Here is a 21,169-nt window from a genome sequence, read left to right as displayed (position 1 = left end):
GGCCTGGGAACGCCTTGGGATTCCCCCGGAGGAGCTGGCCCAAGTGGCTGGGGAGAGGGAAGTCTGGGTCTCCCTGCTTAGGCTGCTGCCCCCGCGACCCGACCCCGGATAAGCGGAAGAGAATGGATGGATGGATGGATGGATGGTTTGTGTCAAACCATTATCCAGAGTCTGTCTGGTTTCTGAGTTTGTGTGTTGTACAGTTTGTATGAGCCTAGCTTTAGGATCTTTGTAGGACTGTGAAAAAATTTAGGGTCAAAATAATCTAATCCACTCAATCATTAGACCTTTCAGATCAAATTCAGTTAAAATAAATGACCAATCTCTTTTTATGCATAAACTCAACCATGCAGAAGATACAAAAAAGGAGGATGCAGTTCCCAGTTCACTTGAGGAGAATCCAGTGAGTTTACACACACACACACACACACACACACACACACACACACACACATGTTTTTGATGGATTATAAATGTGTGTGTGCTGTCCTACAGTGTGACTGTGTGTGTTTCTCTCATGGCACAGCAGTCCAATGAAATCACCGTGCAGCCTAGCAGCACCACCGTGCTGGAGCAGGTGGTGGAGCTGAGCATCCTCCTGATAGGAGAGGTTTTCAGCGACGACCTCAACGATCCAGCCAGCCTCAAGTTCCAGACACTCAGCAGACATCTAGCTGAAAAGGTTCATCTTTTGCTTCATCTGCGTCTTGCCTGCCAGTCTTGTTATATCTCCTCCTAGTTCTGCCATGCCTTGGCGCCGGCCAGAGCCCACATTACATGCTGGTTTATGCTCTGGGATTGTTGCATTGTTAGTTTTAACAACATGCACATAAACTCAAAGGTCTGGGTTCGAAACCTCACGTATTTTATGGTGCACAGTTGGTCCGTCTTGAAGAGCTTTATGAGACTTCTTGGGAATAGATGAACTCTTGCACATGGATCCATTTGCGCAGGTAGTCGCGTTTGGAAGCAGCTTCAGTAGTTTTACGAGTTCTCAGAAAATTCCCTAAAAGCATTTGTGGCTGCTTTTGCTTTTTTTTTCTTTAAAGTAAGCACAACTTTCAATTGCAACAACCAGAATTAAAACCAAAAACCATCGTAACTATTTATTTATATGTTTGTTTTAATTGTTTGGTTCATTTTGGTAATGCTAAATTTTGTGTGTAGGTGTACATTCATGATGAAGTTTCCTTTTCTTATTTTCTGTAGAAATTTCTAGATTCATAATTTTGCAAACACCTCCACATATAGTACTACAGTACATACCACACACAATATTGCATACCTTCAGAGAACGTGTCTGCAGACTAAAGCCCCTCAGGGCCCTTATGCATTTATTTTTTATCTTATAAACTAAATAAACTAGATCAGCAGAACAATTATGTTCTTTTTTACACAGAAGAGATTTAGGGGAATCCACTGCAATGCACCAGTCTGCATGTTTTGGGCACTGATCAGGCTCAAAGACCTTTTGGATCAAAACTATTTCTTCTGAAACATCATTTCTTAAGGTCACTTTTTGACTAACTTATGAAAATCAGCTGTAGTTTTAATCTATTGCATGTATTAACTTTGTTTGTGCAGATAGAAAATGCTCTGGAGGGCCTTCCTGGGTTCAAAAGTGTTTCTGTAATCGACTTCAGGTCAGACTTTGCCTCCACTTTATGCCTTCTCATTTTTTAATGTCAACAGTTTTTTTTTTTTGCTCTCAGCAGACATTTAACATCTCCTGCTTGTTTTATTTAGACCTCAGAAGGACACCCAGGGGTGAGTCATTAGTCATGGTAGTTTGACCTTGAATAGTTTGCCGCTTGCTGTGTTGTGTTTAATCCTGTGGATCATTTTCATTCCTCAGATAGGCTTCTGAACCTGTGAGCAGGACCGTGCATTCAGGTGTATCACTAGTTGCCTGTGTTAATGGTCTTAGTGCAAGTCACTCACCCGTTAAGTGGGATCAGGATGAGTCCTTCCAAGCGAGCAGGTGCTCCTCTTTAGAGACAATTATTAGAGCTTTATGACCTCGTTGATCAGCGCCCGATGGAGAAAAGGAGGGGGAAAGAGTGATAAGTTGTATTTTTAGTGAAATACAGTAGAAAAGGTTGCTTGTGAAATGTCAGTTTAAATGATTTCATAACAGTACTTATGAACTTTATTTTAGAAATCTTTATTTTGCTGTCGTAGTTTGCATTACAAAGTTATTTTCATGGAATTTATTTGCAAGCAGCAGCTGTCTGGTGCGACCTGGGGCCCAAAACCTCTGCTGGAATAACCATGTGATGCCAGCCTGATGATGATGTAAAGGTTTATAAAATAGTTTTTCTCTTGAGCTGCGATGAAATTATTGGAGCTTTTATAAGACAGCAGTAATCCACTTTGGTTTTGACTCTGGTTGGACTAGCTGTTAGCTCATCAACCCAGTCAGAATCGAACTCCGTTTCTCCAAACTGTGGTCATTCACAGAGCTCTTTGGGCGATGTGAGGTTTGAATTTATTATGGCGTAGTGGGTTACCAGTCATGTTTTTGGTGACCGTGGTCCCAACTGCCTTCAGATCAGCAATAAGCTCATCCTTGCGTGGAGCTGCAGACCGAGGGTGATTGATGTTCATTTTATATTTTTTCCATTTCTGTATAATCACACCAACAGTTGTCACCTTCTCACCAAGCTTCTTAATGATGATCTTGTAGCCCATTCCAGCCTCGTGCAGATCTACTATCTTGTCCCTGACATCCTCTAACAGCTCTTTGGTTTCGCTCATAGTGGTGGAGATGTTGGAATACAAGAAAAAGATTTCTGTGGATAGTAAATCGATTGATTAACTGATTGATTGATAGTCTTTGTGGCACATGGGCACATAACCAATCTGAGGTAGCAGTAATTCTGGCTGGGTTGTAAGGGGTCAAATACTTATTTTGCGAATCAGTTTTTAATTTTTACATTATGTGTTTTTTTTTCAGGACTTTTATTTGATTTTCATCTTTCTAGTAAAATAAAACTACCAGTCCCAACTAAGTTTGAGACTGGTCGTTTCTTTGCAAATGGGCAGACTTAAAGAAACAGCAGGGAATCAAATAATTATCCCTCCCCCCTATTATTTTAACTACAATTACAAATAACAGTTATGGCATGTAATTTTGTACATGAAGTACATTAAGAAACATAATTGCTTACATTTGTGTGAGCAGTACCTGCAGATAACAAAGCACAGCAGGAGCAGAGCTCCGTTTGCCTGACTAAAAACAGCAAAAAACTGTTTCTCCTTTGAAACGAGGCCGACTCTGGGTCTGCATGTGCTCAGCTGTCTGCCATCAACCCCACAAACTAGGTCAGAGTGTAGAATGTGCAGCAGTCAAACGCAGGCTAATGGATGGGTTTTTTTTCCCCAGGCCCTGCAGTATTTATTATTATGATGATGAAACTTCTGCTGACTCAGCTGCGCTCGCCCTGTACTGTCACTCTTCTGCACTCCAGAAAGTCTAACCACATAACGTGCTAAACAATCTAACTAATGTGTATGTGACAGAAAAAAGTTCAAAATGTTGCTGTTGCTTAGATTAGAGAGACTTCAGCAGTCCCAATGAAAGCACGTTTTGGTCCTGTCCTGTTAGTCTCCTATTAACGGCATCATGATTGTCTCACCAGGTTGGAGGGCATAGTGGTTTACTACGCCGTCACAGTGGGGGTGGATGGAGCAGGCGTGAGCTTGGAGCAACTGAACTACCTGACTTTGCAATCGAACCGGGTGGAGAACTCGTATCGCGAGATCCAGGAGCGCCCCACGACGGTCTATAGCATCAGCGAGGTGAAGAACGTTTTCACTGGTAAGAAAGCCGCCTCTTGATTCCCAACTGTCACAAAATCTTTCTGCTTCTAGGTAGCAGTGGTAGACAAGATTCATATCAAAGAAAAACCCAGTAAACGGCCTGTTACAACTTACTGTACACCAACACCACACAGGTTGCATGAAGCCTCAACTACAGATGTATTTTTTAACTGATACTTTTCCCCCAATGTAAAAAATAGGATCAGATGAGAGCACAATCAGTTCAGCTGAATTCAATTGAATTAAGTTTTCACCTCAGTTCAGTTACATAAACAATTCAATTTAATATTCAATTAAGTAAAGTCCAATTAGATTTGATTCAGTTCATTTTTGAATTTAATTATATGTGAAGTTCATCGCCTTCAGTGTTTTATTTTTATTTTAATCTGTGAATTTGCCTTCCCACGTATATTTTACAGGTACCTCTTGAAATATTATGTGATTTGAAGCCTCCCGAGTAAGATTTGACCAGTGTCTTTTTTTAGAGCCAAAATAAACCATATTTTAATGAAACAGAGGAGTGTTGTTTTTAGCTAATGATTCTAGCTGGCTTCCTTGGAAATGCTCGCCATTGCCAATCCACGGCTCCTTTCTGTTATTTGATTTGGCCCAGTCTTACCTCAGCTGAGGTTTCATGGGAGCTGAGCTCAAAATAAACAAACGAAAAAAAAAGAAATGTGGAAACTTTTGAACGCTGACGGGAAAATTCTCACCTGCAGGAGAAACAATAACATCTGCCGGTGAAGACTCGCAGACACCTCCGCGCTGTTTTGCTCTCTGAAGAGAAAAGTGGTCCACAGACCTGCACACATGGTGGAACAATGCTGCGATGGCGAGCAGCTGATCCCAGTCACGTTGATACGGGATATGCTTCGCGGTGGAAAATGAAGCGAGGATGAGCCAAATCCAGCGACGCTGTGTCATGCGATGAGAAACAACAACAGCAGAAAAACAAAACAGACTTAAATGCTAGATTTGGCTGAATGGATTTTAATGAAACTTTCAAAGAGCAATCATGGGGCGTACATCTACAAGTGATTAAGTTTTAAAGTGAATCCAAGTCTAAATGGTCACCTCAGCCAACTGACCTTAGAAAGCACATGAATGTCTACAAATCAGTCAGTTACACATATTAATCTAAAATTGGTTAGGGTTGTAGCTGAGAGCTATTCACAACCCAAATTGCAATCACTACATATTATGCAAGATAGTTGCCCAAAACCTTGGCATTGCCTGGCATTATTTGATATACTATTTCATATTTCTCTCACAAATCACACTTACTGTAATAAATTTGAATGAACCTAAATGATCCAAACTGCAGAGTTTAACGTGTGGAACCTTTATCATGCTCCGAATAAAACAATAACCCTTCTAAAAGCTCACGCTGGTGCAGAAATCTTTGCGGATTTGACCATGCAGGTACAGCTCAGCTTAACACCTGCCGGATTCAGCGGCGGTGTCGCTCCACTCCGTTTCTCACACTCTTCCTTCTCGCGAAAACATGGCGTGACTGTATGACAGAGATTAAGATTATGCTATTAGCTAATTAGAGCTAATGTCTCCAGCCACTAACCTCAGAGACCTAGTAACTTCACCGACTCCAGACGACCCAGTTTTCATCTCCGTGTTGGCGTTCCCTTAAATCACAGCAGCCGGACACGTGCAACTTACACATTCTTTGAAGATTCATGCAATGAGGTCCAACCGCTTTTTGTTGGGGAGCTTGAATGATGCGATAATGTCTATACCATCTTCTCCTCCTCCTTGTCTTCCTCTTGTGAGATTTTTTCCGTGCTCGTATTTTTAAAGAAAGCATGTTGTATAGATTGTGCTGCTCTGGAGATGATGCCGTCTGATTCGCACATTAGTTATAGACTGTGACATCTGAAATCACGGCTGAACACTCTCATATGGCCAACATGTGTGTCCGAGGAGCTCGAAGACACAGCTCGGCTTTGTTTTTCTGCTTTGGTGGAGGTGCAGTAAGATGTCTGGCTCACAGTGGGTGATGTTAACACCAGATTTTACCACTGATTTGTAGGTATTTTACCCCTGAAAGTCAAAATGCAAGACGCTTTAATGGTTACTAAAACAGATTTTGCAGTCAGACAATGGCAGGCCAGAAATATGTCAACCCTTTTAAATGAGCGTGTATTCATTTTTGTTTCTCCTCTGGTTCCACAGTGTCTTGGGTTTCTGAGTCTGTCAGCGCTGCAGACGAAGTCACGGTGAGCAGCCTCCTCAGCTATCCACACAGCAATCTCTCTGCCGACGGTCCAGCTGCCTTCGGCCCCCACAAAGTCGATAAATCCTCCGTGTTTAAGGCTGCTGACCTTTGCAGCACGACTGATGTTGCGATAACCTGTAAATGACTTGAGATGTTATCCAGACTTCATCAGTGCAGGTAGCAGATGAGCTCACCGGGACGGATGAGGCGAAGCTTTGCGGATTATGTTGGCTCTCGCTATAATAATCCACGATTATTCTTGGACAAAGACAACAGCGCACAACACCACTGAGTGTCCAGACAGGAGACTGCACATACCGACTAAAATCTGTCTTTTTTTGTGCCGCCATGTGGTTTTGAAAACAAGCAGACTTTAGATGGCACTAAATCTGTCATATTTCTCTAATTTTTTTTTCCAGTTTTCATTGGTTCAGATTTTTTAGAGCGAGGTTATATGTAAAGATTATGAAAAATTAAGACCTTAGCTGTTGCAGACAGCTCTTTGAACGACCTCAGTTTGTAGAAAAAGAGTTGGATTCTGATTGGATTGACGAGCTGATGGCTAGCCAAAGTGTACTGCTGCCGTCTTAAAACAACTCCAGTCTGAGTGGTAGAGTAGAATAAGAGTAACCATAGAATTTGCAAGAGTAAATTGCTGCAGCAGCAGGTAGCTGTAGCCCTTCCTGTGCAACCTGGGGCACTTCCTGCAGGAATATCATCATAATTCTGCCAAAATAAGCATTTAATGCAAAACTGATGGCAGTGTAAAGATTCACTGAAAACCATTTACATGGCAGATGTGAAATATTAGAGATTAGTTGATTTAAGACAACAGCCTTCCACTTTAATCTCATTCCCACTCGGACTAGCTGGCAGCTCATCTGTCTGGTAAGAACTCTATTTCTCCAAACTGTTCAAAGAGCTATCTACAACAGGTAAGATATTAACTGTTCATAACCCTTCCACAGAACCCCAAAAGATTTGAACTATGCCTTTAATTGAAATTTAGAGCACTCTGAGCTGTACCTTGCTACCAAAGCACTTTTCTGGTTTGGATGAGGAACATTTTAGATGTGGTTGCTGGCTTTAAAAGTAACATTTCATTAGTCATAATCTGCATTAGCATAATCTGTATGCCACTAAAACAGTTACAATCTGTTGCCATGTTATTATGTTTTATTTATTTATTTATGCAGAAATAATACAGATGCCAGATGAGCACAATACGGTAAGGACATTATCACTGTCAAAAGCCTGTTAAAAACAGCTGTCAAACAAAATGTCAAAATACAACAAAAAGCAATAAAATATAAAACATTATAAAAGAAAGCAGAAGGAAAGAAACGTAATATAAAGACCATCAGCTCTGTTTGGGTCTCGTGCTCTGCTCGAATCATAAGTGAGTGAAAACAGATGAGCACCACAAGTTGACTGCCAGTTCGTCCCCCGTGAGTTTTCTGCTAAGCAAACTGATGTTTACTGTAAGAATAATTAGAGCAAATGAATTAAAAACAAATAACTTGTAAAATTCAACCCCAATTTGCAACCAGCTTTCTAAACCCTAAAGCGTATCGAAAATACTCCATACTCAAAATCTTTGTTTCTCAGCTTCTCTGAAAACATAAATGTAAAGTTAAAACATTTGGAAGGTCAAATACGTTGTATATTGTTGACTATCATTTATATTTGAGAATATAAAAATGTGTATATTATTGTCCCTTTGTCTTAAAGATGATAATCTGAATCTTGAATTCTGCTCTCGTCTAAAACAGAAACACGTGTCGTTGACTTAGCTGGTCTGAATGGGTTAACAGATCTCATTCTCTACTATGAGTCCCACATCTTTAATCCAATATTACTAACAGGATTAGCTTGGCTGTTTTCCTTCTGCTGTGTGACACACTGTAGATGCGTCTGGTTGTAAAACGACATCAAAGCTTCATCAAATATCCAACTTTACTGTTAGTCCTTGTTTAGGGGTTTATAAAAATGTAAATAAATCCTGTTTGTTATGCAGGGCGGTGCTGCTGATGAACTACCGGAGGTTATGACTCTTGATGAGCGAGATGACGACACCCTGTCTGGACCTTCAGAAACCAACACGGTGGCAGCAGCAGATCGGGAAGTTGTTGTTTTGGAGGAGAGCGCAGTCGTGTCTCCTGCAGTTGTGTTTAACACCAATGGACCTGAAGCTGGCAGTAAGTTTACCAGCTCACCAAAGTATGCATTGATTTAAGCTAGTTCAGTCAATTTCTATGTTTTTGCTTTTAAATACTCACTTTCCTGGCATTAGGGTCACATTTCTGTGTTTTTTACTTCTCATTTAGCTTTTTATTAGTGGCTTTCTGCCATTTGGCTTTGGAAAACATGCAGAGGATTCCTTGTCGCAATGAAAACAAACCAAAAAAAAAAAAGACCAAAGTATTAATTTTCTTCTCACTGTTGTTCTTTCAGGCATTGAAGAGGAAGGTCTGCTGCTAGAAGAGGCTGTGCAGGCTCCAGAGACCACCTCATCTAAAGAACTCCCACCTGAACTTCTTTCCCATGAACTACCGAAGAGCTCCACCCTGCCTGAACCACCTGTGGAAAGTGAGGCATCTGGCTCAGGCCCAGATCATCTGGACAACCCGAATGAACCTTCTACAAGCAATTTAGAAGATGAAGAAGTGTCCCTCGAGGAGAACAAGGTTGATAAATCTGAAGCCGAAAAACCTACTAAACCTACTAAAGCACCTCTAAAAGAAGAGCATCTAGAGATATCCACATTTTCAACTGAAACCACAGAAGAGCAAGGCCCACCTGCCCTTTTACCGTCCACAGAGAAGGAAGTTCTGGGAAGTGAATCAGAGGCAGATTCAGCAGAGATGGCTCTGCTTCCTGATGGCGATGACCTTGTTGTTGGAACACCAGAGGAATCTAATGTGGAGGTTAACCTGAAAGAACCCGAAGATGTAACCTTCGGTGGGTTGTTGACCCATCCTGAGGAACCTGCATTTGAAGAAAACGGCTTCGAGGGGGCAATAGAGAGTGAGGGAATCGAGGTGAAGGGAACTTCATCTGAAGTTGTGGTGATACAGGAAGAGGCGCCTCTCACGCCAGAGATCCTGACAGAGGATCTTGTAGAAGATGAGATTTTAGTGGTGAACAAAGAGGATCCTGACACATCGGTGTCAGGTTCTCCAAGCTCTCCCAGACCCACCTCTTTGTCTGCAGAGATGGAATCACCTTTCACCATTATCTCTGACATTATCACAGATCCTAAAGGCCAACCGGACGCAGCCATCACTTTACTGGTGGAAGTAAATATCAGATGCAATTTCCATTTGTATTTCAAAGCCCATCCAGTAATAGTTTTTGGTGTTTCTTTTACCTTAAAGATTTCAGATGTTTTAAAAGTAGGTTTCTGTGGAAAGTTTACAAACTTCATTTATGCTCATTACAAGTATAAGGGCGATGATATTACCTCAGTTAGAAGTGTGTAATTTTTTCAAGGTTGTGCTTTTTATTCTTCCAGATACCAACCATTCACGAGGGCTTTGACGATGCTACTCCTGGAGACCAGGATTATGGAGTGGTTTCATTTAATTTGACTAACCAGGAAGGCAGTACTGGATCTCCGTTCAGTGTGGTGGATGACACAGACCAGGCCAGTATCGCCATGCCTGTGAGCCCCAGACGAGCTCTGATGGTGTTCTTCAGCCTGAGAGTGACCAACATGGTCTTTTCAGAAGATCTCTTTAACAAGAGTTCCCCAGAGTATAAAGCTTTGGAGCAACGCTTTATAGAGCTGGTAAAAAAAAACCCTACAGTTTTCACAGTTTTCACACCGGTATTTGGTTTGGATTATTGTTATAATTTTTTATCCCCCAGCTTGTGCCATACCTTCAGTCTAACCTGAGTCACTTTGAAAACCTGGAGATCCTGAACTTCAGGAATGGGAGCATCGTGGTGAACAGCCGGATGAGGTTTGGGAGGCCTGTGGCTCGCGGTGTCACCACCACAGTGTATCTGATCCTGGAGGACTTCTGTAACACAGCTTACCAGACCATGAACTTAGCCATTGATAAATACTCACTGGATGTGGAATCAGGTGAGGTTTTACTGACGCACCTTTTGTTTTATTCTAGGAATAACTCAAGACCAGGGGTGGGCAATCCTTGTCCTGGAGAGCCACCATCCTGCATGCTTTCCTTGTTTCCCTGCTCCAACACATCTGATTCAGTGGTTAAATCACCTCTTCATGTTCTACAGAAGCCTGTTAATCACCCATTGATGTAAATCAGGTGTGTTGGAGCAGAGGAACAAGTAAAACCTGCAGGATGGTGGCCCTCCAGGACCAGGACTGCCCACCCCTGCTCAAGACGCTGTTCAGAGCTAATAAATAATCTTGTGCAGCACCGACTCCTGCTATTCAGGGCAAAACTTTGGCTATTTTTTAGTTAATTTTGTGTTTTCTGTATAGTCTTCTAATTAAATAGTTGGTAACGAGGCAAAATTAGCATTTCTTAAACTCTGAAACTAGGCATTAAGTGAGTGGTAATTTAGAGAAATATTCAGAAAATGATACAAGACAAACATACTGACAAAATGCATGTTAATGTGTGAAAATGCCAGACCAGGGGTTTATTGTGGTGACAAAAAGAGTAAGTAAGACGGTGTGTTTTGTGTGTTTTTATATGTATGTATATGAATAAAGCCATCAGAGCCTGATGATAAAGAATGCCCACAAAACAACAATGACTAAAAGATTTGCACACATGGAGAAATCAGCTTATTAACACAGCTGTCCATGGTCACAGATCTGGCTGAGAGTTAGATTGACCTAAATTCTTACAGCATGTCATAAAGACACATCTTCAAAATGTTCATTCATATTCATATTTATCTTCTTTAGGGGATGTGGCCCATTTTGACAAACAAACCTCACAGCTGGTATTGATTTTAGATTCTGAGATTATTTGTTTCTGTCTCAGAAAGGCCAAATGTACTCCTAGAGACTTGGAACATTTTGATAGATTGATGTGTTATAAGAAACTCACAGATCGATGGGTTTTATACCTGGTTTTGGATTTGGATATGACTTTACAAAAACTGTTTTCCTTTGATGTGTTTCTTGGTGTAATTATGTGAATCTGTGTATTACTTATATATGAATTCAAACATATTAGTAATTGCTGAACAATTTTAAACTTTTGGAATCACTGAAGCTGTGAAGATGACCTTTGGCAACACTGCTAAGCCCCAGGATGAAGATCCTGCTATGCTTTCCACGATTATTTCGACCAACATTGCTGGATTGTGGCAAATTTGAAAAGCTTCTTTCAGCGTGAAGGCAACCATGACGCTGCTACACTCTTATCGCTCGCCAAAAAAGGCTTTTTCCTGGTATTTTCCCCGGGACGCTTGCCCGCGCCCATACCACTCTCCGTACGTCAGCACCGGCCACGTCACTAGTATCACATCTGCTGTTCCAATAACAGTGTCATAATCATGGTTGTGGCCTAGGCATGAGGCCAGTGCAGCCAGCTCTGCTTCTGATTCTCAACAACCACCGATGCATGCCAAATCTGCCAAAAGCTGCTGCCACACTCCACCCAGGACCCGATGGTCTGCCACCACCACGATAAACCACCACGACCTCACGACAGAAGTTTTGTGCTTGCTCAGAACCATCTTGGACCTATTACGCTCTGTCACACTTCATGGGAAGCTCACTGTGTTCCTAATGCAAAGACCAGCCATGTTCTGGCTGTTTTTTTTCTTTTTTTTCTTTTTGGTTGTTTTTTGTTTTAACTTCATAGCAAAGTCGTCATCCAGTGTGAATGGGGCCTTAGAGGCTTCAAAGATGGTTTAATCAGACTTCTTTTACATCATGAATGAAAATAAAAAAGACATAATGACAATTTAAAAGACAATCTGTAGGGATACCTAACAATGTGAGAAAGCATTGATACAGGTTGATAATGATTTTCATTTAACCTATCAAATTGTCAGGAAGAGGAAGTCTGTTTGCACATAATGTTAGAGATTTCACTGATAAAGCACCAAAGGAGAATTGTTATCATAATAACAGAAATATTAAGGAAAATACTACTAAAAATGACGTGATGTAGGCTCATGTATTTATAATTGGGTTTTCAAAAATATCTACAAAAAAATCCACATATCTAGGTCATCTAGGACTAGTTTGATTTTATTTGACTAACTAGCAACACAAACAGCCGCCCCTATCTGTGCACAGAAATGTGATTTTCCTTTAACCAACGCAGATGAATCAGCAATAACAGAAACCAGCTTCCTGTTTCTTTTTATACCTTAAGTCAACATTTTTTTCTTTCATTTCCAGGTGACCAAGCAGACCCCTGTAAGTTCCAGGCGTGCAACGAGTACGCAGAGTGTAAAGTCAACAAGTGGTCCGGGGAGGCCGAGTGTGTCTGTAACGCAGGTTACTTCAGTGTGGACGGCCTCCCCTGTCAGAGTATCTGTGAGCTGCGGACGGACTTTTGCCTCAATGACGGCAAGTGTGACATCATCCCTGGCCAGGGAGCCATCTGCAGGTGGGTGGAGATTAGGGGAATTTAATCAGCCTGAGTGAGTGTGTGTGTGTGTGTGAGAGAGAAACAGTGACTGAGTTTGCACTAAACAGATTTCCAAGTGTTATTGCGGTTCATGCAGGAGGGCAGAATCTTCTAGTCTTAAAGTTGTTCTGTTTGAGTGAAAGTTGATCCTGAAGAGATGTGAGATTTAACCTAATTCTGTGCTCCAGGTTGAAATTATGAACACAGACAACTACATATAGTTTTGTTTTGTATTGTTGTGAATGGGAAACAATTAGAATCATTACAGAGCTGCATTTGGAACAAGTGCAAAATGAGCAAGTCAGCCCTTTGGATTATCAAGTAAATTTTTTTATCTGTTTGGTAAATTTATTTCTCTTTGAAACATTTGATGATAATCTGTCAAGGCATATCTGCTAACATTAGATTTAAAAAAACTGATTTATTTCCCAAGGTTTATATTATTGTATTTCTAATACAATTTCTGCACATCATGTACAGTAAATATGCCATATTTTTTATTATTTCAACACAATTACATTTTTGCTTCAGTCATTATTTGTAATTGTTTGATTGATGAGGTAAAGATTCAACAGAAACATATTTTGATGTATTTGTTCTTAAACCCACAGTTCTTTTCACACGAGTGATCTGGAAAAGTCCAGAAAAGTCTGGAATTTGTATTTAGTGTTTTCCAGGTCTGGATAATTATGGAAAAAAAGACATTGGAGTGTGGAAACGCATTAGTGTTTCCAAACTTTATTCTCTTTTTTTATTTCCAAGAAAAAAAAAAAGGCTGAATTTCCACATGAAAATGCTCAAACATGCAGAGTATTTTTTACACATTTTATTTTTTATATACTGATGTAAACCCCAAGTTACTCCTAATAGCGTGGGATCATAATTTACAGGATAACATAGTTTTATTGAAGAACATCATAGATTAAATAACTATTATTAACTTAACTGTTAAAAAAATCACTACAAAGTTCTTTCCCTGCTGTTCATGTTGACTGTTCAGTATTTTTTTTTTCATGGCATTTAAAGCAAGCAGAAAATTCAACTCTGACAACCGTCTAAACTTTTTGCAACATTACAGAACCTGTTTGTACTCTTGAGCTGAAAATGGTCCAAATATTGACAGAAAAATCTGAAAATGTGAGCCTGGAAAAGTATGGAATTTCAACATGGAAGTTTGAGTGAGACCCCAGTTCTGAAGTGAGGTGCTGTCGATAGGTTATGAACAATTAACATCTCACCTGTTGTAGATAGATGACCTCAGATTTGAGGTAGCTCAAAGGTCTATCTGCAACAAGTGAGATATTAGCTATTTAACTTCTTCACAGAACCCCACTACAAAAGATCTGAACTTGAAGTTTGTACATGTGTCTTCATGCTCAGACATTCAGTGCTACAGATGTTCAAGGTGAAAAGTCCACATTGCAGATAAGTTACAGAAACATGCCACTTGAGCTTCAGTAATAATGAACAGACAGAGCAGACTTTGTGCCAAGAGGAGTGCTAATCTGTGTTTCACACCCTCTACAAGATCATAAAACATGAGGGCAGCTCCAGATGCTGCTGGATTGTCATTTACCTCACGTCATCCGACTAAAAGGGTCGGTTCGCTCCATGGAGATGGGAAACAAACATGAGATTTATTCCTCAACAAGGCATCGATGACTTTATGTCGAACTGAGGAACATTTAGCAACACTGTAGGAACAATCATATCATAATCACCATATGTTACATCCTTAAATCCTGAAGTCTCATTGTGGTTTCATCTCTGAAATCTGTTGTTCCGATCTGCTTTTCAGTCATCTGTTTTTGGTTTTTCCAGCAGTGGAAATAAACGTCTCGCACTGTTCATCGGCCCGCAGGTGTCGCGTCGGGGAGAACTGGTGGTACAGAGGGGAACACTGTGAAGAGTACGTGTCTGAGCCGCTGGTGGTTGGCATAGCGATCGCCTCTGTAGCTGGCTTCCTGTTGGTGGCGTCCGGAGTCCTCTTCTTCCTGGCCAGGACGCTACGGGACCAGTATGACAAAGATGAAGCAGAGGATCCCATACGGTGAGACAACCCACCCACAACCTCATCCCTGATGAATAAATCTGCAAACCATCTGCGCTGTGGCACTTTTTAAAATTACACAGGGCAGGGAGAGGTTTCTCTGAACCTTTGGTTAGCTGTTCTAAACTAAGAACCATCCTTCCCAAATTGTGGAAGTATCTGCTTACACAGGCTTTCACAAAGCAGTAAACTTCTCCTCCATCTTTAACCAAAAAAAGACTCTCAGGGAGGGTCTTTTTCTACCAAAACTGCCGAGGTGGGTACCGTGTGGGTGGAGGTGGGCAATGAAATAAGGGGAATACAGTTTTGCAAGCTGTAAATAATAAAACAAGTCGTGGTTTTCAAAGAAATGGCCCCAAGTTTTGTGGTCGATTGGTCAGAAACACCCAGAATTCAATGAAACTCCAACAGAAAATTGACCTGTTTACTCACATTATGGAGCCACAGCTCTGTGAGGTACAACCTTTAGCACTTTAGCACAACAGGTTGTTTAGTCAGTGTGTTCATCACTCTGCCTTCACATTTCTCTGTTATCTTGCAGGCGAATAGAGAGTCTCCAGTCCATAGACAGGGCGACCAAATACAACCCCATGTATGAAAGTGAAGGCACAACAGGCTACAGCCACTACTACCGCCGTTACCCCGAACCGCCCGTGTACAGCAGCGCCAGCGCCGAGGCCTCCACGGACTTCAGCAGCGAGGAGATACGACACATCTACGAGAACAGCGAGCTGACCAAAGAGGTGTGTGTTTGTGTGTGTCGGGCAGAGTCGACTGGCTGTTTACTTTGTCTTTTCCCCCCATTTGCTCTATTTTCTACTAAAGTTTTACCTCCAGGAATGGTGATAACCAAAACTGCAATTTAATAAAGACCTGATCTTTTGAAACCACAGTGTTTTGACCACAGTGACAGCAGAAATGTTTGATTTAGATCAGCAACATCTTTTTAGGAGACCAATCTGATACAAATTGTGAGGCCCGCTGGTGGAAATGTTATGTTTTTTGTTGCCTAGCTGCCTCACAGACAGGACAGGTTTTCAGGAACTCCTCCAGCTGTGAGTTCTGCATCGTATCAAACAGTGCTTTAAGATACACAAGACCATTTCTCAAAGAGTAAGAGCTGAACCTGAAGTGGACCTTTCAACAAGATAAAGATGCCCAGCACGCTAACAAATCCAAGCTATGGCCTAAAATGAGCAAATGTAAGGGTTTTTGTTTTTTTTTTGGAAGTGCTGAGCCAGACCTTATTGAGTCTGGTTCTGTCTGCTACATTTTTGTGTTTTTCACAAGATGTAAATCAAAAACACAGCCCGTTTTCTTTCCAAAAACACATTTATTACCAACCACAACTACGGACAACAGTAAATCTGCATGTACCTCTGATGCCCGGCTGCTGAACTGACTCATTTTCTGTGTTTTTAGGTGTTCAAGATGTGCTGCTTTTAGGGCATCAGCTGTTGCTTTGTGTTTCCTTTTTCTAATCATAAAAGACTGCTGCATAAATGATTGGAAATGGTTGTTTAGTTGTATCGAGGTTATTTGTAGGATTTCTATAACTAACAATTACATTTGTTTATTCCAGCTTGTAGAAAAAGTTGCTCTTTGAAAGTTTATTGACTTTTAGGTTTTATTTTTTCTTTTAAAGGATGATGTTTTCCACAGACACTGGGTTTAAAACAGACAGAAGATGTGTTTTATGTACATAACTTTATAAGCAAACCTTTTTTTTAAAGTGATGTAAATGTTTTTGGCCCCAGAACAGCTCCTTATCTGGTGCTAAATTACTTTCTCTTCGTGCTTTTCATTACTTTCCACTGACAGCATAAACATTACTTAAGGATTTATCAGAAAATCTCAGCCTTAAAATCACCGTGGTCTTAAAGTGACAATTTTTTTATTTTTAATCTTAAAATGAGGATTCTTCCACAGCTGGTTCAGTTTGCCGTTTATCTCTTTGTCATATATTATTCTCAATCAACTGAAATCTTGTTTTTTCTGCAGGAAATCCAAGACAGGATCCGCATCATTGAGCTCTACGCCAAAGATCGTCAGTTTGCAGACTTTGTGCGACAGCATCAAGCGTGAGTTACCCTTTTTTTATTTTTACTTTTAATAAGGTGAGGTAGTTAGGTGGAGGGGTGCAAACCAGGATTCGAGGGAAAAAAGAGGAGATACAGGAGGCTGACAAAACGAGAAAGAAATGAGGTTTTGTTTAGCAGTCAGGAGATGGAGGAGGCGAAGAGTTCAGGCAATGTGTCGAGACAGATTTATTATTTCTAAACTTCAGCCTGCCCTGTAGCTGATACAGTTAGACAGACACTGTTGATGTCGACCAAACGCCTGGCAGGAGCACCACTGTGTGCACCGCAGCCAAACCTGATGCCAGTCAAGCTCAGCTCAGTTGTAGGCTTTTCTTTATACAGTAATAAATGCAACAAGTTTGCCTAAAAAGGTCATTTTTTGATGTGTTTGTGAATGTACCTGAATGTGCTGCAGTGTCATGGAGACTCGGAGAGAAAGCTCCTCTGTGCAGACATGAAACCGTCATGAGGACAACAAGGTACATTTCTTCTGGCATAATTTCATGATAGAGATGTGTTTTTTCTGAATACAGCACTTGGTGACAAGAAAAGAGCCGATGAGAAGGTTTAAGGCTTCAAGTTTAGAAAATGTCCTAAGAGTCACCTTTAGTGTAAATCAAACATAGTTGAAGTGGGTTTCTGAGGAAAGATCATGAATAATTAATGTCTTACATGTTATAGATAGTTCTTTGAACTACCTCTGTTTGAGGAAACTATTTAGTTCTGATTCGATTGACGAGTTATTAACAATCGAGGTCCAAGACCAAAGTGGATTACATCTCCAGTCTTCAAAATGTCATGAAATTTTATGTAAAAGGATTTTTTTTATGAACTTTTATGCCACTGTCAACTTTAATTACAGTTATTCTGGATAGAAATTTCTTCTGGAAGTGCCTCAGGCTGCATAGGAAGTGCTGAAGCTGGCAGCTGCCGTTACTTGCTCTCATCAATAATCATAGAAATCTATGTTAATAACCATTTAATGCAGCACTGACAGCGAGGTAAAGGTTAGGATAGAGTTCATTCAAAGAGCTATCTACAACAAGTAAGATATTTTTTCTTCACAGCCTTTCCACAGAACCCCACTTAAAAGAAAATCTGCATTATTCCTTTATTGTGGTGGGATGACATCTATTTTTAATGCTAAAATTAACAATGTACTTAGCAACTAGCTAAGGACAGTTGTTCTAAATGTTTTCCTTTTTTCGATGAGATAAAATTTGTTAAAGTTAACACATCTGCACACATTCCACCACAGTTTTCAACCAATAATCATTCAGTCATCAGAGTTGGTTGTGTTAGTTCCTAAAATCCAAGCTGAAACTTATTACTAACACAGTTTGCTGCTTCTGTTTCGCAGGAACACCCTTCACCGATTACAAAAAGCTCCCCCGTCGAGATGCTTTCCCGCTCAGCACACTCCTCACAGCCTGGCCTGTGTTGTTTGACTTTTCCTCCATGCACTTTTAGAACCTGCACAGTAAACACAGCAGCTGTCCCTGTCCGCCCGTGCGGCGGCGTTGACAGCTCCTCCACCTTCCTTCGTGCCTTTTCTCGACTGGCTGAGCTTATCTTGACGTTACGGTCCGTGTCTGTTTGCTGCTTACCTGCTGGACTTGATCCTGTCGGTAAAAAAAAACTGGACCCCGTCCTGTTACTTGAAGCATCGTCAGACACATAAATACCAAACAAAGAAGTATTATTGTTTAATGCTACCATTGTTTCTTTGTGTCATGTCATAAATGCCTTCTCATGAAAGGGAAGAACATAAACTATGCATTTATATATAGCCGAGCTGACAATTAGTCAGTGTTACAGTTTCTTTGTTTGTTTTTGTCTTTCTAATCCTTTTAGCTCTTATCAGACAGGGATTGAGGGAGCTGTTTGTTTTTAGTCACTGGTGCTATTTTAATTTTAAATGCTCCTTGAAATGTAATTGTATCCACATGTTTCATTTCAAACGGGACCAGTGGATAAACATTACAGTAAAATAACACAATTTTGAGGGGGAATAATTGAGAGGCTAAATTGCCGTTTCATCACTTGCTCACTGATGCATGTCGGCCTACTGTGTAGCTGGACCCGATCACGTCAAACACAGAAAAACGCACAGGGCTCCCGTTGATGTTGAACTGAAAGACCGACTCTGAGGTTTTACCGACTCTTTCCATTAAGTACAGCAGCTGGCTGCAGTTTGGACTGTAGCAGCAGGTCATTATTTCTGAAATGCTCCACATTCTGCTAGGAGAAGGGACATGTTCATCCTCACGATTAGTTGTCATTTCACCTATTTTCATGAGTATTTTTATGTGACGCATCATCAAGGTTACAAACACCTAGTGATTTGCAAGTGTGTGAAGGTCTGCACAAATAAAAATCCATTGAGCAGCCTTTAGCTTAGATTGATCGAGCAGATCAAACTGGAAAACAGAAAATGTCCAAAATATAACTAAATTAGCCAGCAAGACAGCACATATACATTTATACACTTTAGTTCTTTCAACAATCAAAACGTAATCTTTTTAAGTACTTAGTTTTAATAAGAACTGGAAGTAAAAGTAAGAGGGAAGAAAAATTTTGAAGTTTGATTTATTCAGGCGACTACACAGCCAAACAGGTTGTTTTTTGACCAGCAGGACAAAGTGAAGCCGTTTAGTGTTTAATTCTGACCAGATTGACAAGCCAATGACTCGTTCAAGTGAAGAGAAGACCCATATGGACTGCTGTCATCCTAAAGCAACTCCAGACTTAAAATGTTACATAATGGCTGCTGCAGCGGCTATTTGCTCTTCCAAAAAAGCACAGAAATCCACATAAACAACTTTAATGCAAAACTGATGCTGGAGTAAAAGTTTAAAAATCCACGTTCGAGTGAATAGTTCTGAAATGTTTAAAACTGGAGATGTTTTGGTTTTGGCCACGCTTCGACTAGTTACTAGCTTATTAATCCATTCAGAATTAAAATTAATTCAAAGAGCTATCTACTGCAGGTAAGATATTATTTCTTCATAACCTTTCTACGAAACTACTTCAAAACATCTGAACATTGAAGATAAGTGGCTACTGACCAGCGTCATTTAGAAGTTGTTGCTAAAAGTATGAAAGTGTATAATTTGTTTGGTTTACACCTAAATTTAGGACAAAAATATTTTTTCCTAAAATGTCAAGCTGTTCTTTTAAGTGACCAAACCTGTTGCTGCTATATGTATTGTACAAATTATTAACATAAAAGTAGCATTTTACTGTACCCAGCTATTTTTCTTTTTATCGTTTCCTAAGATCTGCATTGAGGAGCTCTTGTGTCTGTAAATGCATCACGAGGCAGACAAGAGGGGAGAATCAGCGCTCAGGGAAGAGAGGCTGATCCCATGAACCCAGCACAGCTCTGTGATCAGATCCAGAAATAAATGAAAACGCATTTCAGTGGAAAAATGCTGCGAGGCACGCAGCCCAGAGATCTGATCCTTGATAGTATGCTTTCAGATGTCTCGTGTAATGCAACTGGGAGAACAGGAAATCCAGGGAAGGCGAGCTGATAAACAACATACACTCTCTGTAATGACAGTGTGCATCAATGAAAGAGAAGAAAAAAACCACAAATTCTTAGAAAAGATCTGTCCTGTGACTACTTATCTGGCAGTTATCCTGCATTTCAATCTGAGACCTTCAGACAGACTAATTCCAGTGTTTCCTTTGGGCATTCACACACGATCCTCTCTGGATTTGTTAAACTTGATCCTGCTCGTCTGTTCAAAGCAGCTGCAATAGATTATCTCCTAGCTTCATTTGTTGTCAGCCAGTCGGTTCTGTTAGGAGGTCACAGACTCGCGCATAGCTCTCAGTTTAGTTTCTTGGTTTTTGCTCTTCATTTAGACACGGTTGGAGCAGACCCTTGTGACCAATACCATGCCTTTTGCAACCCGTGTGTTCAGTTTTGTTTTTATATGTGCGACAAACACCAAATACAGTCATGTCAGTAACATTGTCATTAGTAGTTGCACAGTAGGGTGGAAATCTGTTGAGTCGCAGGTGTCTCAGAGTGTGTTTTATACTGATTACTGTCACCAGGTTAACAGTACTATCATCTTCTGCAGCTGTATCTGATAAAACAGTGTAACAAGTATAAGAATAAAAGGTTTTGTATTAATCGCCGTAATTTGTCGAGTGATTAAAAGTGGTTAAAAGTTTCATCCCTACATAATGAAAATAATATTCTATTGGAACAGCAGCTGAATAAGGAAACAACGTTCAAAGACAGAAGTAAAATAACGTCCATGCACATAGTGTTATGTCTTGGAATTATTTTTTTCCTCTTTATTTTTTGCACAAATAGTCACTTCTTTGAGATTTAATGAATATTTACCTTATTAAACTTAAAACAATTAAAGCAATAGTTCAGATCAGTTGA

General features: G+C 40.5%; 1 protein-coding gene across 4 annotated transcripts in view; it reads left to right on the top strand.

Moving 5' to 3' along the window:
- Positions 1–20,931, top strand: part of impg2a (interphotoreceptor matrix proteoglycan 2a) — a 29,194-nt gene extending 8,263 nt beyond the window's left edge. For 2 of the 4 annotated variants that reach the window (XM_017410362.3, XM_017410359.3), the window contains 16 exons: positions 354–403; positions 527–682; positions 1,585–1,643; positions 1,747–1,767; positions 3,642–3,820; positions 6,010–6,053; positions 8,070–8,250; positions 8,507–9,351; positions 9,567–9,842; positions 9,923–10,142; positions 12,399–12,609; positions 14,492–14,680; positions 15,222–15,423; positions 16,682–16,761; positions 17,177–17,240; positions 18,122–20,931. In XM_017410362.3, coding sequence (XP_017265851.1) covers positions 354–403; positions 527–682; positions 1,585–1,643; positions 1,747–1,767; positions 3,642–3,820; positions 6,010–6,053; positions 8,070–8,250; positions 8,507–9,351; positions 9,567–9,842; positions 9,923–10,142; positions 12,399–12,609; positions 14,492–14,680; positions 15,222–15,423; positions 16,682–16,761; positions 17,177–17,219 — 2,756 coding nt within the window. In that variant the 3' untranslated portion in view covers positions 17,220–17,240; positions 18,122–20,931. The remainder of the gene's footprint in view (positions 1–353; positions 404–526; positions 683–1,584; positions 1,644–1,746; positions 1,768–3,641; positions 3,821–6,009; positions 6,054–8,069; positions 8,251–8,506; positions 9,352–9,566; positions 9,843–9,922; positions 10,143–12,398; positions 12,610–14,491; positions 14,681–15,221; positions 15,424–16,681; positions 16,762–17,176; positions 17,241–18,121) is intronic. The other 2 variants (XM_017410361.3, XM_025004636.2) reach the window with 2 other exon arrangements.
- The last annotated feature ends 238 nt before the right edge of the window (positions 20,932–21,169 follow it).

The sequence above is a fragment of the Kryptolebias marmoratus genome, linkage group LG6 (assembly GCF_001649575.2).
Source record: "Kryptolebias marmoratus isolate JLee-2015 linkage group LG6, ASM164957v2, whole genome shotgun sequence".
Taxonomy (NCBI): Eukaryota; Metazoa; Chordata; class Actinopteri; order Cyprinodontiformes; family Rivulidae; genus Kryptolebias; species Kryptolebias marmoratus.
The sequence above is the reverse complement of the archived record's forward strand: the minus strand, read 5'-3'. Positions and strand labels throughout refer to the sequence as shown.